This window comes from Amblyomma mixtum, chromosome 7 (genome assembly GCF_055824585.1).
Source record: "Amblyomma mixtum isolate Tamu chromosome 7, ASM5582458v1, whole genome shotgun sequence".
Taxonomy (NCBI): domain Eukaryota; kingdom Metazoa; phylum Arthropoda; class Arachnida; order Ixodida; family Ixodidae; genus Amblyomma; species Amblyomma mixtum.
In genome coordinates, this window is record NC_143018.1 from 85,877,159 (window position 1) to 85,891,991 (window position 14,833).

A 14,833-nucleotide genomic window follows, 5' to 3' on the forward strand; every position below is an offset into this window, starting at 1 on the left:
ATCCTTGGACGTGGTTGCTATGACTTTTACTTTTTTAGACGGAGGAAATGTGGGATTGGCTTCCAATGGTTACGGCTTCGAGCACAAGCACTACAAACCCGCCGAAGGAAAAGAGGCAAATCATTTTATGAAAATCGCTTACGGGTTCAGAAACCACACTACAATTTGTAATAGCTCTGGGGATGCTCACCTGTAACTCCTTGTCGAAAATGTTGCATGAATAAAACACATGCATCCAGAAATTAGGAACAAGTATTTTTGGGTTTACACTGCACTGTCAGTGCGTTTTATTACGTTATTGCGTTATCGGCGATGGCCTGCGACCGTGGGCCCCGGTGCTTATGGCGGCCCTGTCGGGCAGCGTCTGTTGCAACTTGGATGTTAGTTCAGCCGCGGTTTCAACCTTGCAAACCTGGGATTTTTCGTGGCTCGTTGCTGATAAGAACTCCGCTCCTGCCAAATTTCCATTTGAGGCGAGTTGTTCTGCATAGGTAGATGGTCGCCGCGCAGCGTTTGAGTGGCTTGGCTTCTGGGCTTTCCAGCGCTGGTTGCCAGTGGTACGTACCACATCTTCAGCAGCAGCTTCTTGTTCAAGCGGGAGGCTCCGTATCATGGCGCATCGCCGCCTATTTGAAGAATTCGCTCCTTGCCGAGAATCTTAAGGCACCGCGGTTCAGCCGTAATACATGAAGTACCGCTTTTTGCCGAACAGACCGAGGGCGTACAGCATAATGAAGATGAGCATGAGGAACGCGAGTAGGAAGACGACGGCACGCACTCCACATCGTCTCCTGCTTTCTTGAGACTGGGAGGCTCTGGGCGGAGGCTGAAGTGGTGGAACGGGGGGTACAGTCTTTCTCGGAAGCTGATGGAAGAACGTCCCCCTCGCGGGACTCTGGCGACCGGTGTATGGCTCGGTTCCTCGAGAACCGACGTCGTTAAGCCGTTCTGTCATGTCCCTCACGGCCTGCTGCTCCGGCGTCAACACATGGTGGCCCGGGATGTGTCCAGCCATGCCCTGTTGGGCCAGTGCTCCCTGAAGCACCTGGGCAGCCATGGCTTGCTCTGGGCCTGGCGGGGGCTGTTGTCCAGATGGGCCAGGAGCTCCGGGGGCTGGAAAATGGAAGTTGTACTGTATGTTGATGACGGGCACATTAAAGGAAGTGGGCATCGGCGCGTGAATTTCATCGTCTAGCACTGGGACCAGAGGCTCAGGTACATGCAACCCTTCCGATGGTTCCGCCTGCTCCTGCTGAGGTCTGCTGCGGTCGTCGGCGCTGTCGCTGGTTGTAGTAACGCTGGGTGCTCCCGCAATGGCACATGGCGCATCGGGTTCCTGAAGCCGCTCGTCAGCGATCACGGCAACAAGAGCGGTGCGCGACACACTTGGCCGCATTTCGATGTCATCGGCTATCTTTTCCCGGATCTCTTGCGAGATGCTGGCTTCGGCGACGGCCAGTACAACGGGAAACTCGGACACAGCAGTGACCATGGAGCCCGTCATCGAAGGCTCAGCTGGCACACACCTTTGGCGCTCCTGTGCCTCCATGATGACGGCTGCTTCTGCCACAGCGATGGCGGCCGCTGCCAGCTGGCTGATTTCTTCCTCTTCTTTCACTACTGCTCCACGGTCCGATGCTGGGGCTATGGTGGTACCAATTTTTTCGCCACCCTCCAAGTGCAGTTGCTTCGCTTCCGCAGCCGGCAGCGAAGTCTTATAATCGGGTGTCAGGCGCACCAACACCAGGTCGGTTGTTTTTGGCGCTGAAGAACCAGCAGGTGCTTTGAGAAAGTCCTGGAAATCAGCGTACGTTACAGGTTCAATAGGCGGAAGGGAAGTACCCGAGATGTGAGCCTGGTCAAGTTCCCTCTCGGAGATCAGGGGCTGAGCCAGGGTTTCGAGGGAGGCCGCTTCCGCTTCGTGCTGCTCAAGTTCTGGCCGAAGAACTTCAGCTACTATTCCTTCTAGAAGAAGTGCCTCCTGGCCTTCCCTCTTGAGAGCTTCCTCTCTCGATTCCCTCAATGCCTCGGCAATTGCGAGTTCGGACTGAGTGACACCAGGTGCCTCAGCAGCTATTCCCATACGGGTTTCATCAGAAACCGGAGGTGTCAACAGACCTTTCGGTTCGGCGACCCCTTTCTCGGAGTTTGCAACGACCGCTTCGAAGAATTTAGGTTGCTCCGAAATTGCTTCCGGTGTTACTGGGGCTGCTGCTTCTGCCTTTACTTCCCTGGGCTTGCTTTCTGCAGGCTGCGTGGGTATAAGCGGCGTAGAAGGCATAGAAGGGTGAGAAACCTGAGGCCCTTCGAGTTCTTTAGCTAAAGGCAGATCAGCTATTGCTTCGGCCTCTGGTAGTATTTGCGCCGTTGTCGCTGGTAGTGCCTTCGGTAGTTCTGTGGCTTCTAGATGCGCGACTTCACGAGTAATTTCTCTGGCAAAGTGCGCAGGTTGGATCTCTTCAGGGGCTTCACAAGGTGCTTCAGGAGGCACAGAAGGCTGAGAAACTTGAGGCTCGTCGTGTTCTTTAGCCAGACGAAGGTCAGGTGTTGCTCCGGGCACTGATAGTACTCCTGCAGTTGTCTCTGGTAGTGCCTTCGGTATTTCTGTGGTTTCTGGATGCGTCACTTCACGAGTAATTTCTGTGGCAATGTGTGGAAGTTGAAGCTCTTTAGGGGCTCCACAAGGCGCTTCAGGAGGCACAGAAGGCTGAGAAACTTGAGGCTCTTCGTGTTCTTTAGCCAGAGGCAGGTCAGCTGTTGCTCCAGGCACTGGTAGTACTTCTGCAGTTGTCTCTGGTAGTGCCTTCGGTATCACTGTGGCTTCTGGATACGTCTCTTCACGGGTAATTTCTGTAGCAACATGTGGAGGTTGAAGCTCTTCAGGGGCTTCACAAGGTGCTTCAGGAGGCACAGAAGGCTGAGAAACTTGAAGCTGTTCGTGTTCCTTAGCCAAAGGCAGGTCAACCGTTGGTCCAGGCACTGGTAGTACTTCTGCAGTTGTCTCTGGTGGTGTCTTCGGTAGTTGCGTGGGTTCTGGATGCGCCACTTCACGAGTAATTTCTGTGACAATGTGTGTGGGTTGAAGTTCTTCAGGGGCTTCACAAGGTGGTTCATGAGGCACTGGGGGCTGAACAACCTGTGATTTTTCCTGCTTTGTCAATTCAAGCAAAGTAGCTGTTGTTTCAGGCACTGCAGGTAACTCTGGAATCGTAGCTGGCAGCGTCTCCGGTAGGTCTAACACCTCTAGGTCTGCAATTTCAAGGGCCTTTCCAGGCAGCAGCTCGACTTGTATTGGTGCTGCCGGCACCAGTTCTTCTCTATGATCATCAATGGCAAGTGGCGTGCTGTCCACATAGGATACTCCTGAAGCCCCTGCCACGGCTTGCTCAACAGGTGAACGTGCCTGCTCGGTACCTTCCATAACAATTTTTGTTTCGAGAATTTCTTCGGTAGCTCCGGCTGTCGTGCTTTGTTCACCAGACACTGAATGTGGCGTAATTTGTGGTGACAGCTGCCGCTCTACGACGTGCTGAGTGGGAGTGAATACTTCTGGCACAATTTGGGCAGTAGTAAGTTTTCCGACGGGTCCTTCTGTCACTGCCTCTACCGTTGTCACTGGTGTTTCAAGACTTGTATGTGCTGGCACTACGGCCGTGGATACCTCAGCCTTAAAACTCTCTGGAATTCCGACTGGGAGTGTTGATACCATCGGGGCTTTCGTTACAGCGTCGGAGAGAGCCGACTCTGCGGCGTGCACTACCGGTTGTGGCGCTATATCAAAACTGGACGGCTTGATCTCAAGTGTCGGCGAACGTTCTATGATTGGCAGAACATCGGATGCCATTTCAAGCGCAGGGGGCTGCGCAGGTGCCTTTTCAGCAACAGCTGATGGTCCAGATATATCTGCCACTTTCTGTTTGCCTTGTAATATTTCTATGGGCGTATCTGCTGGCTTGGTTTCGGACACTGCAGCTTCGGCGACTGTTTTTAATGCAGCTTCCATTGCTGCTGCCGGTTCTGCAGCGGCTTCGTATGCAGCACGTTCGACAGGATAGGCCTCCAAAAAGGGGTTTGCTTCGAGGAAACTGAGTTGGAGATCGGGGGCACCCGAATGCTCGACTGCTGGGAGAATAGCTGTGGGAGCTTCCGTTGCATCTGTCAGAGACCTCGTCGCTTCTTCGGGAAGCGTGGAGAGGTCACTGATTGCCCCTGCTAGAATATTTCTGTCAAGCTCTTGTTCCGATGGTGGAGTTGGAAACCTGGGTTCTAGTGCCGAGTCAACCACTCTTTCGGCAGGCGATGCTGGCTTCGTGGAGGCAACATTCAACTGGGCCACTATTTCAGCGGGTGACTCCTTCAACAAAGAGGCGACCGATGCGGACCGTTTTTCTCTTACCTCCTCGTGGTACTCGTGCGCCTCGTCCACGTCCTCAACCTCAACAAGGACAGCACCACCATCCGAGCTGAAATCTCCCGCCGACCTCACCTCTGTAGTGGGCGTCTCTAAAACTTGCCAAGTTTGTGCAGAGGCTCTGTCGGTGGGTAGCAATGCTTCTGCTTGCGCGGGCGCGATCATTTCGCTCGGTTTGGCCACCGGGAGCTGTTCTATGTCCTTCTGTTCGGTTAATGTGGCAATCACTGGCGAAACCTCTTGCGCGGGCCTCTTCTCGGTCACAGGCTGTTCGCGTTCCTCGAAATTTGATCCTAGAATAACATTTTGGTCAATTTTAGACGCCATTGCTGCAGGTTCAGGCTTTACACCAAGCATATCGGTTTCAAGCTCCTGAGCACAGGGGACGGTGGTTTGTGGCACGACCATGCCGGGCCCTTGTAACTCAACGAGCGATCGGTCCTCATCTTCCCGCGTCCTTTGTGCAGGGGGTTGCTCCAGAACAGAAACAGGTTTCAGTGGCTTCAGTGTTTCCGCCACAGGTGGGACAGCGACGGCCTCAGAAAGAGCGCTTATATGTTTGGCATCTGTAGAATACGGAGCTTCGGGAACTGGATGCGTCGGTAACAGTTGGAGGATCTCTTGCTCGACCTTGGGCGCAGGTTCATCGATGGGCTTTGCTATTATATCGGTGCTGACTTGTTTACCAGTCGCCTTTTCGGGCAGTGTTTCCGGACGGGGTACAGGAGACGTGGGTATCGCTGGTGCTGGGACCGGTGCTACAGTGTGTACCGCTGGCGCTTCTTCAATCTTCGACTCCAACACCTTTGGCTCGAGTAATAGCATGTGCTTCTCGGCTTGCTCTTCCATTTCGACGGACGCTGCTTCCAATGTTTTCGGGCCCATAACTGCCACTGCGGAGGCTTGTCCCGCTTGTGACCCGATCTCAGGGACAACCCCTGTCGAATATTCACGTGTACCTCCGGAGGCCAGAACGGGAGCGTGATATTCAATCTGCAGTCTCTCTTCTTTGTGGTCAAGAGCATCTGTCTTGGTTTCGGCGACAGGGGAAGCTCCAGCGGGTGCACTTTCGAAAGGCAATTGCCCTGTGCTGGTTTCGGAACCGGAACACGTCTGAGGTGGCTCCGTGCCAGAGTCCGGTTTCTCTCTTCTTATTTCCTCGACTGCAACTTTCGAGGGTTCTGTATATTCAGAAGACTCTTGACCAATTCGTTCAGTGGCCAGAATTTCGGCTTTTTCCTTCAAGGTTTCTGTCGATTCCTTCGATTCTGAGGGTTTCTTTTCAGGTGCGTGTTGCGACGTGTCGCCTTTAACGCGGGTGAACTTTGTGGGAGCCACTGAAACCACTTCAGTCAAGAAAGGAGGGACTTCGCTCGTGGAAGGAACCTTTTCAGTAGATTCCAGCTGTTTGCCGCTCTGCAAGGTTGCTGGAGGTTCCGCAGTACTGGTCTCTAAATCTGAAATTTTTTGCTCGTGACCTGCAGCGAATTCCTCAAAACCAGCGTCTGTACCCGCTTCTTCTGTCTGTTGCTCTTCCTTCGTCAAGTCATCTTTCATCACAAAAGATTCGGTCTGCTCGTCGATTGGGATCCCAATTTCAAATGCCGGTCCCTGCTTTGTTTTCGGAGCCACTTGTTCACTCAGCGGAGCATCGTGTTCTGTTCGAGGTTGTACAAAGAGCGTTGCTTCTTTTGGTGAGGTTTGGGACTCCGTTGCAGTTGCTTCTGAGTAGGGTTCCTCCGTTTGCTTGGAACTAGGTCTGTCAACATCAGGCGTTGCGGAATGGTCGTCAGAAGCAAGTCCATTACTGCCCGCTCCAGAGGGCCGTCCGTCTGTGTCGTCTGCTTGCGGGCCTGGTGCTGTAGTTGACGGGTCGTCCAGTGTGACAATTCTTTCGAGCACCTGTTCCTCGCTGGCTACGTACTGGTAGGCAAGACCTTCAGCATATTCATCCTTCACAGGTTCTGTCACTTCTGAAGAACTCGAGAAGCTTGCTACCGGCTGGCCATCCTTGAGCACGACGGAGTACTTCGCCGTTTTCTTTTCGTGGAGGCGTTCGATCCTTCGATCCGTGCCAGTTGCCCTTCCCAGTTCTTTTTCCCATTCCAAACGGCCTCTTGCGGCCTCCGCAGCTTTCGTGGGGCTTAGGCCGGTAGCCCAAGGTGCTGAGACGCGAATCATTCGTTCAGTGGCACCCGGTGGAACAGTTGTTAAGGGCTGGGTAAGTACTGGCTTGCCAGCGAACACTCGTAGTGGTATGTCGTGAGTGGGCCTAAGTACGGTCACGGGAACTCCTAGCCCCGAAGGTCCTGGGACACCCTCTGGTTTCTCCCTTCCTTGCTCTAACGTTTCCGCTTGAATGGGTTCTCCTGGAGCGCACGGCTTTTCTTCTTCAATTGGCCGCTGAATATCTTTGAAGGTATCAACGGGTGACGGTTTCCACTCTTCTACTGCTGTCTCACCAGAAACACTTGCTTCCACAGGTGACAGAAGCTCTCCACCTGGAGTCACTTCCGCTTTGAGCCCTGCTTCAGGAACTGTTGCTTCCGGTACACGAGGAGCTGTTTGTGCCGCTTCGATCAGGGACGCGGTCTCTACGGTACTGGGTACAAACGGCTGTGACTCCTTTACTTCAGGGCTAATCGTCGCTGAGGTTATAAGCGCCTGTTCTTTGGCCCGGCGTTCCTGTTCGCGCTGCTTTGCCTCCAGAGCAGCTGCGGCTGCCTTGTCATCATACAGCGCCAGTGAAACCTTATCTTTTTTAGCCATTTTCGAAACCTCTTCGTCTTCTTGTGAAGACTGTGACCCGGCGCTTGAGCCTTGCTCTTCTTTGGCAGCCTCTGCATCGAAATCAGGCACTGTTACAGTAATCGCCTGCCCTTCTTGCGGCGGCGGCACCTGCGGCATACGCACGCCTGTCAAGTCGCTATACTGACGTGAACGCTTCGGTGTACCCTGATATGAGGTATGGGCGAAGATGCCGCCATCGTCGACTTTATCCTTGGCAGCCGCATCCGCAATCACTGACCCTCCGTGCACTGTAATCTCGCGGGACTCCTCCGATGTGAAGGCCGGCACCACGCGGCCTTCCTTTTCCACGTGGTCAACACCTGCCGCAGGCTTTATCTCGCCTGGAGACAACTCTTCAATGGAAAAAGACATGACCTCGACTACAGCTCTTTCCATCCTTGCATCAGATACAGGCAACTCCTTACCTTCAGCAGAAGGTTGAAGGCCAGGTGGTCCTGTCAGTGATGATTCTGAAAAACGTGCTTCAGTATATGCCACTCTCTCTGCGTACGAAGGCAACGGTGGCGCCTCTTGTGGATATGAATAGAGTGCAGGTGTTGTTTCCTCATAGGACGGCTCTTTGGCAGCTGCCATTTGTGCGGGTGCTAAATCTTCTGGCGGCTTATATTGCGCCGGGGGATGTTCCAAGCGCTCCACAGTTTCTGCTTTGTCGACGTACCACGGCACAAGGGCTGAAGTGGGTGGCATTATTGAAGACCGCCGTCTCTTCTTCAATGCATCGGCGGGCGGAGCCACAAGCTCAGCTTTCGGGAACTCTTCAAGCTCCTTCTCCTTCTCAGGAAGTACCATCATGGTGAGTGAGCGGGCGGCTTTTATCCCTGATTCCGTTGTAGACGCTTCGATATAAGGAGTAGTTTCGACATACGAGGGCACGGGCGGAGCTTCCTGCGGGTAGATCTCCATTGCAGGCGTCGTCTCTATGTAGGATGGCTCTTGGACAGCTGCTGTTTCTGCGGCCTCCACTGCAACAGGAGCTTCTTCAGATTTTCCGTGGTACCAAGGCACAAGGGCTGAAGTGGGTGGCATTATTGAAGACCGCCGTCTCTTCTTCAAGGCATCGATGGGAGGAACCGCCGGCTCAGCTTTTGGTAATTCTTCAAGCTCCTTCTCCCTCTCAGGAAGTACCATCATGGTGAGTGAGCGGGCTGCTTTCGCCCCAGATTCCGGTGTACCCGCTTCAATATAAGGAGTCGTTTCCACGTACGACGGTACTGGCGGTGCTTCTTGCGGGTACGACTCCATTGCAGGCATCGTTTCTATGTAGGAGGGCTCTTTGACAGCTTCTGCTTCCGCAGCCTCCACTGCAGCAGCAGCTTCTTCAGACTTTCCTCGGTATCCCGGCACAAGGGCAGAAGTGGGTGGCATTATTGAAGACCGCCGTCTCTTCTTCAAGGCATCAGGGGGAGGAGCCGCTGGCTCAGCTTTCGGCAACTCTTCAAGCTCCTTCTCCTTTTCAGGCAATACCATCAAAGTGAGTGAGCGGGCTGCTTTTGCCCCAGATTCCGGTGAACCCGCTTCAATATAAGGAGTAGTTTCCACGTACGAGGGCACTGGTGGTGCTTCTTGCGGGTACGACTCCATTGCAGGCGTCGTTTCTATGTAGGAGGGCTCTTTGACAGCTTCTGCTTCCGCAGCCTCCACTGCAGCAGCAGCTTCTTCAGACTTTCCCTGGTACCAAGGCACAAGGGCAGAAGTGGGTGGCATTATTGAAGACCGCCGTCTCTTCTTCAAGGCATCGGCGGGAGGAACCGCCTTCTCAGCTTTTGGTAATTCTTCAAGCTCCTTCTCCTTCTCAGGAAGTACCATCATGGTGAGTGAGCGGGCTGCTTTTGCCCCAGATTCCGGTGTACCCGCTTCAATATAAGGAGTCGTTTCCACGTACGACGGTACTGGCGGTGCTTCTTGCGGGTACGACTCCATTGCAGGCGTCGTTTCTATGTAGGAGGGCTCTTTGACAGCTTCTGCTTCCGCAGCCTCCACTGCAGCAGCAGCTTCTTCAGACTTTCCTCGGTATCCCGGCACAAGGGCAGAAGTGGGTGGCATTATTGAAGACCGCCGTCTCTTCTTCAAGGCATCAGGGGGAGCAGCCGCTGGCTCAGCTTTCGGCAACTCTTCAAGCTCCTTCTCCTTTTCAGGCGATAGCATCAAAGTGAGTGAGCGGGCTGCTTTTGCCCCAGATTCCGGTGTACCCGCTTCAATATAAGGAGTAGTTTCCACGTACGAGGGCACTGGTGGTGCTTCTTGCGGGTACGACTCCATTGAAGGCGTCGTTTCTATGTAGGAGGGCTCTTTGACAGCTTCTGCTTCCGCAGCCTCCACTGCAGCAGCAGCTTCTTCAGACTTTCCCTGGTACCAAGGCACAAGGGCAGAAGTGGGTGGCATTATTGAAGACCGCCGTCTCTTCTTCAAGGCATCGGCGGGAGGAACCGCCGTCTCAGCTTTTGGTAACTCTTCAAGCTCCTTTGCCTTCTCGGGAAGTACCATCATGGTGAGTGAGCGGGCTGCTTTTGCCCCAGATTCCGGTGTACCCGCTTCAATATAAGGAGTCGTTTCCACGTACGACGGTACTGGCGGTGTTTCTTGCGGGTACGACTCCATTGCAGGCGTCGATTCGATGTAAGAGGGCTCTTTGACAGCTTCTGCTTCCGTAGCCTCCACAGCAGCAGCAGCTTCTTCAGACTTTCCTCGGTATCCCGGCACAAGGGCAGAAGTGGGTGGCATTATTGAAGACCGCCGTCTCTTCTTCAAGGCATCGGGGGGAGGAGCCGCCGGCTCAGCTTTCGGCAACTCTTCAAGCTCCTTCTCCTTTTCAGGCGATAGCATCAAAGTGAGTGAGCGGGCTGCTTTTGCCCCAGATTCCGCTGTACCCGCTTCAATATAAGGAGTCGTTTCGACGTACGAAGGCACTGGCGGTGCTTCTTGAGGGTACGATTCCATTGCAGGCGTCGTTTCTATGTAGGAGGGCTCTTTGACAGCTTCTGCTTCCGCAGTCTCCACTGCAGCAGCAGCTTCTTCAGACTTTCCCTGGTACCAAGGCACAAGGGCAGAAGTGGGTGGCATTATTGAAGACCGCCGTCTCTTCTTCAAGGCATCGGCGGGAGGAACCGCCGTTTCAGCTTTTGGTAACTCTTCAAGCTCCTTCTCCTTTTCAGGTAATACCATCAAAGTGAGTGAGCGGGCTGCTTTTGCCACAGATTCCGGTGTACCCGCTTCAATATAAGGAGTCGTTTCCACGTACGAGGGTACTGGCGGTGCTTCTTGCGGGTACGACTCCATTGCAGGTGTCGTTTCTATGTAGGAGGGCTCTTGGACAGCTTCTGCTTCCGCAGCCTCCACAGCAGCAGCAGCAGCTTCTTCAGACTTTCCTCGGTATCCCGGCACAAGGGCAGAAGTGGGTGGCATTATTGAAGACCGCCGTCTCTTCTTCAAGGCATCGGCGGGAAGAGCCGCCGGCTCGGCTTTCGGCAACTCTTCAAGCTCCTTCTCAGGTAAAACCATCAAAGTGAGCGAGCGGGCTGCTTTAGCCCCAGATTCCGGTGTACCCGCTTCAATATAAGGAGTCGTTTCCACGTACGAGGGTACTGGCGGTGCTTCTTGCGGGTACGACTCCATTGCAGGTGTCGTTTCTATGTAGGAGGGCTCTTGGACAGCTTCTGCTTCCGCAGCCTCCACAGCAGCAGCAGCTTCTTCAGACTTTCCTCGGTATCCCGGAACAAGGGCAGAAGTGGGTGGCATTATTGAAGACCGCCGTCTCTTCTTCAAGGCATCGGCGGGAGGAGCCGCCGGCTCGGCTTTCGGCAACTCTTCAAGCTCCTTCTCCTTCTCAGGTAAAAGCATCAAAGTGAGCGAGCGCGCGGCTTTTGCCCCAGATTCCGGTGTACCCGCTTCAATATAAGGAGTCGTTTCCACGTACGAGGGTACTGGCGGTGCTTCTTGCGGGTACGACTCCATTGCAGGCGTCGTTTCTATGTAGGAGGGCTCTTGGACAGCTTCTGCTTCCGCAGCCTCCACAGCAGCAGCAGCTTCTTCAGACTTTCCTCGGTATCCCGGCACAAGGGCAGAAGTGGGTGGCATTATTGACGACCGGCGTCTCTTCTTCAAGGCATCGGCGGGAGGAGCCGCCGGCTCAGCTTTCGGCAACTCTTCAAGCTCCTTCTCCTTTTCAGGCGATAGCATCAAAGTGAGCGAGCGGGCTGCTTTTGCCCCAGATTCCGGTGTACCCGCTTCAATATAAGGAGTCGTTTCCACGTACGAGGGTACTGGCGGTGCTTCTTGCGGGTACGACTCCATTGCAGGCGTCGTTTCTATGTAGGAGGGCTCTTGGACAGCTTCTGCTTCCGCAGCCTCCACAGCAGCAGCAGCTTCTTCAGACTTTCCTCGGTATCCCGGCACAAGGGCAGAAGTGGGTGGCATTATTGACGACCGCCGTCTCTTCTTCAAGGCATCGGCGGGAGGAGCCGCCGGCTCAGCTTTCGGCAACTCTTCAAGCTCCTTCTCCTTTTCAGGCGATAGCATCAAAGTGAGCGAGCGGGCTGCTTTTGCCCCAGATTCCGGTGTACCCGCTTCAATATAAGGAGTCGTTTCGACGTACGAGGGTACTGGTGGTGCTTCTTGCTGGTACGACTCCATTGCAGGTGTCGTTTCTATGTAGGAGGGCTCTTGGACAGCTTCTGCTTCCGCAGCCTCCACAGCAGCAGCAGCTTCTTCAGACTTTCCTCGGTATCCCGGCACAAGGGCAGAGGTGGGTGGCATTATTGAAGACCGCCGTCTCTTCTTCAAGGCATCGGCGGGAGGAGCCGCCGGCTCAGCTTTCGGCAACTCTTCAAGCTCCTTCTCCTTCTCAGGTAAAACCATCAAAGTGAGCGAGCGGGCGGCTTTTGCTCCAGATTCCGGTGTACCCGCTTCAATATAAGGAGTCGTTTCCACGTACGAGGGTACTGGCGGTGCTTCTTGCGGGTACGACTCCATTGCAGGCGTCGTTTCTATGTAGGAGGGCTCTTGGACAGCTTCTGCTTCCGCAGCCTCCACAGCAGCAGCAGCTTCTTCAGACTTTCCTCGGTATCCCGGCACAAGGGCAGAAGTGGGTGGCATTATTGAAGACCGCCGTCTCTTCTTCATGGTATCGGCGGGAGGAACCGCCGGCTCAGCTTTCGGCAATTCTTCAAACTCCTTCTCCTTCTCAGGTAGTACCATCAAAGTGAGTGAGCGGGCTGCTTTTGCCCCAGATTCCGGTGTACCCGCTTCAATATAAGGAGTAGTTTCAACGTATGAGGGCACGGGTGGCGCTTCTTGAGGGTAAAACTCAATGACAGGGCTTGTCTCGACGTAAGTCTGCTGCCCTGCTGTAAGGACTTCGATTGCTTCTGGTATACCTCTGTATTCTCCGGCGGCGTGTTCTTCCTTCGCGGCGGCGGGATATTCTCGAAGTGGGGTTTCGACTGCAGTCCTTTCCGTCTTCTCTGTGGTTTCTGTTCCTGTTACTTCAATATCGACTTCCATGGCTAGTTGAAGCACAGTACCGGTGACCTCAGCCGTGTCGGCGGGGAGCAGATCATGTTCCTCCCTCTCTACTATGATGCCTGGTGGCTGTTCTTCGTAGACTAGTTGTTCTCCACCCAGTTCTTCCGGTTTTCTCTCATATCCTTCGGCCTCTTTAGTTGCATCGTAAGGCGGGAGACGCTCGATGACCCGCCATTCGGAGGCCTGGCTCTCGGACACCTGGGTGCTGACCCGTCGCTTGGGAGGCTGCTTGGCCAGTGTCGTTTCTTCTGCTGGCTTTTCTCCTGCGGGGCCTTCCCAGTCACCTCGAGGTTCTATGGTGTCTACTCGAGTCATGGTCTTCGACGCCGGTTCCTCGATGTGCTTGCCAAGCCCGGCTCTTTCGACGAGCGTGTCTTCGACTTCCGACCCTGCCGTCGTTTCCTCTGGTGTCTTGAAGGGCACCGGTCTTTGCATTTCTTCCTCAGCAGATTGTGCTACTTCCGGCCGGGATGTGCCAGGAACAGGCTTAGCGGCCTCCTCTTCGGCACCCACGCCCTGGAAAGGCACCGCTGTGCTCTCCACGACCGCTCTGGCTGTCAATGAATCCGAGAAAGACGTGTACGCCGTGACCTCCTCGGTGCCGGCGGTAATGGGTTTCTTATCGGTTTGTAGATCGGATGGTACCTTTGCAATCTGAGGCTCGCCAACACTCGAATCCAAGGTCGTTGGAGCAACCGTTGCCTCACCCTGCAGTCTCGTCACAGGGAGCCTCTCATCCGTCTTGCCTTCGCCAGCAGTCTCGGTACTGCGGACGAGCAGCTTGAGATCGGCGTCGAGCTTGGTGTCTGTGCCAATTGTGCTTGGGAAGTCCATGTAAGACATGGTGTCACCTATAACCGCCTCTTCTGGTGGTTCGCCGGCATCTTCAGCACCGTCGTCCTCGACGAAGCTGTGCTCGGAGCCGACGAGTTGCGACAGTGTCCGCACCAGTTTCACTTCACCGAACCGCCTCACCTCGCGTTCCTCGGGCTCGATGCTGCGTTGCTTGAGAGACGCGATGAAGCTGGACTCGGACTGACTGATCCTGGTGTTGTTGGGACCGCTCGAGTGTTCCAGCTCGGGCATGGATTTCGACTTGCCGAGCGCCTCCCTGGCGCTCTTCGACGCGCCATCGTCTGCGGACGCTTCTTTGCCGCTGTCGACGCCATCGGCCTCATTTTGATCCATACCCTCTGGTTTGTTGCCTTCGTTGTCGGCCATAGTTGTCGCCGCTCTGCTGTTGGGCTCAGATGAGACAGCTTGGTCACCCGGCTGGTGGCAGAAGCATGGTGATCACAGGTTGCTCAAGGCCCGAAATTTTGAGCTGGGGTCGTGGGCCGACCCCAGCATGGGGAAAATTTTAACGACCAGGGCCCAGTGTTTGGGACGAGCTACGCTCGTTTCCTCGGCCTTTTCTTCTTCGTGGAGTATCTGCCATTTTTGTGCACCCTTACTCCTGTTAAAACGAAATAATCTTCGGCCATGAACATGTAGAAACGGGGCAGCATGTCTAATATTGAAGAATAAGATCCAATGGTGGGGAATAAAAAACCGCTGCAGCTCATCTTTGTTGCCAGTAATCGATCGGAAGACGACGATGAGCGTTAGGAGCGAGCATGGCTTCAGAGGTAACAACATGCGCGCCAAATTTTTGGCACTAAATTGACTATCGGTGCCCTGCTCATTGCGCGGTCTCCTAAATTAAGCTTGTGACACTTGCTGCGTCCAGAACTTTTGCACATAATGCCAATTTGTCTTAAGTGGAGAATTTACCTGGACGCCCCATGAGAGTATACCCAGCCTCCACCAATGGCCATCGAGAGTCTCACGGCCTTTTAGTCGTGTACAGGGTAAATCCAGCAGTAATAATAGTAACGAAAAGTAAAGCGCGACAAAAACAACAAGGCGCGTACACAGCAGCACGACACAACCACGCATGCTCAATCACTTGAGCAAGAAACGAAATATACAAACAATGAAAACAATCATGCATATGAAGCACTCAAGGCATTGCGCATAACGACACGATGGTAATTCTATTTTGCCTCAATATTGTTAAGCATGCCGCAGAATGACTGGACCGTCGGGCAT

General features: G+C 54.2%; 1 protein-coding gene across 1 annotated transcript; it reads right to left on the reverse strand.

Moving 5' to 3' along the window:
• Positions 1-673: 673 nt before the first annotated feature.
• Positions 674-13,963, reverse strand: LOC149336704 (uncharacterized). Its single transcript, XM_089554214.1, has 3 exons — positions 10,220-13,963; positions 8,957-8,974; positions 674-8,890 (listed from the first exon to the last, which is right to left on the reverse strand). The coding sequence occupies exons 1-3, from the start codon at positions 13,961-13,963 to the stop codon at positions 674-676; spliced, it is 11,979 nt and encodes a 3,992-aa protein (XP_089410340.1).
• Positions 13,964-14,833: the final 870 nt, after the last annotated feature.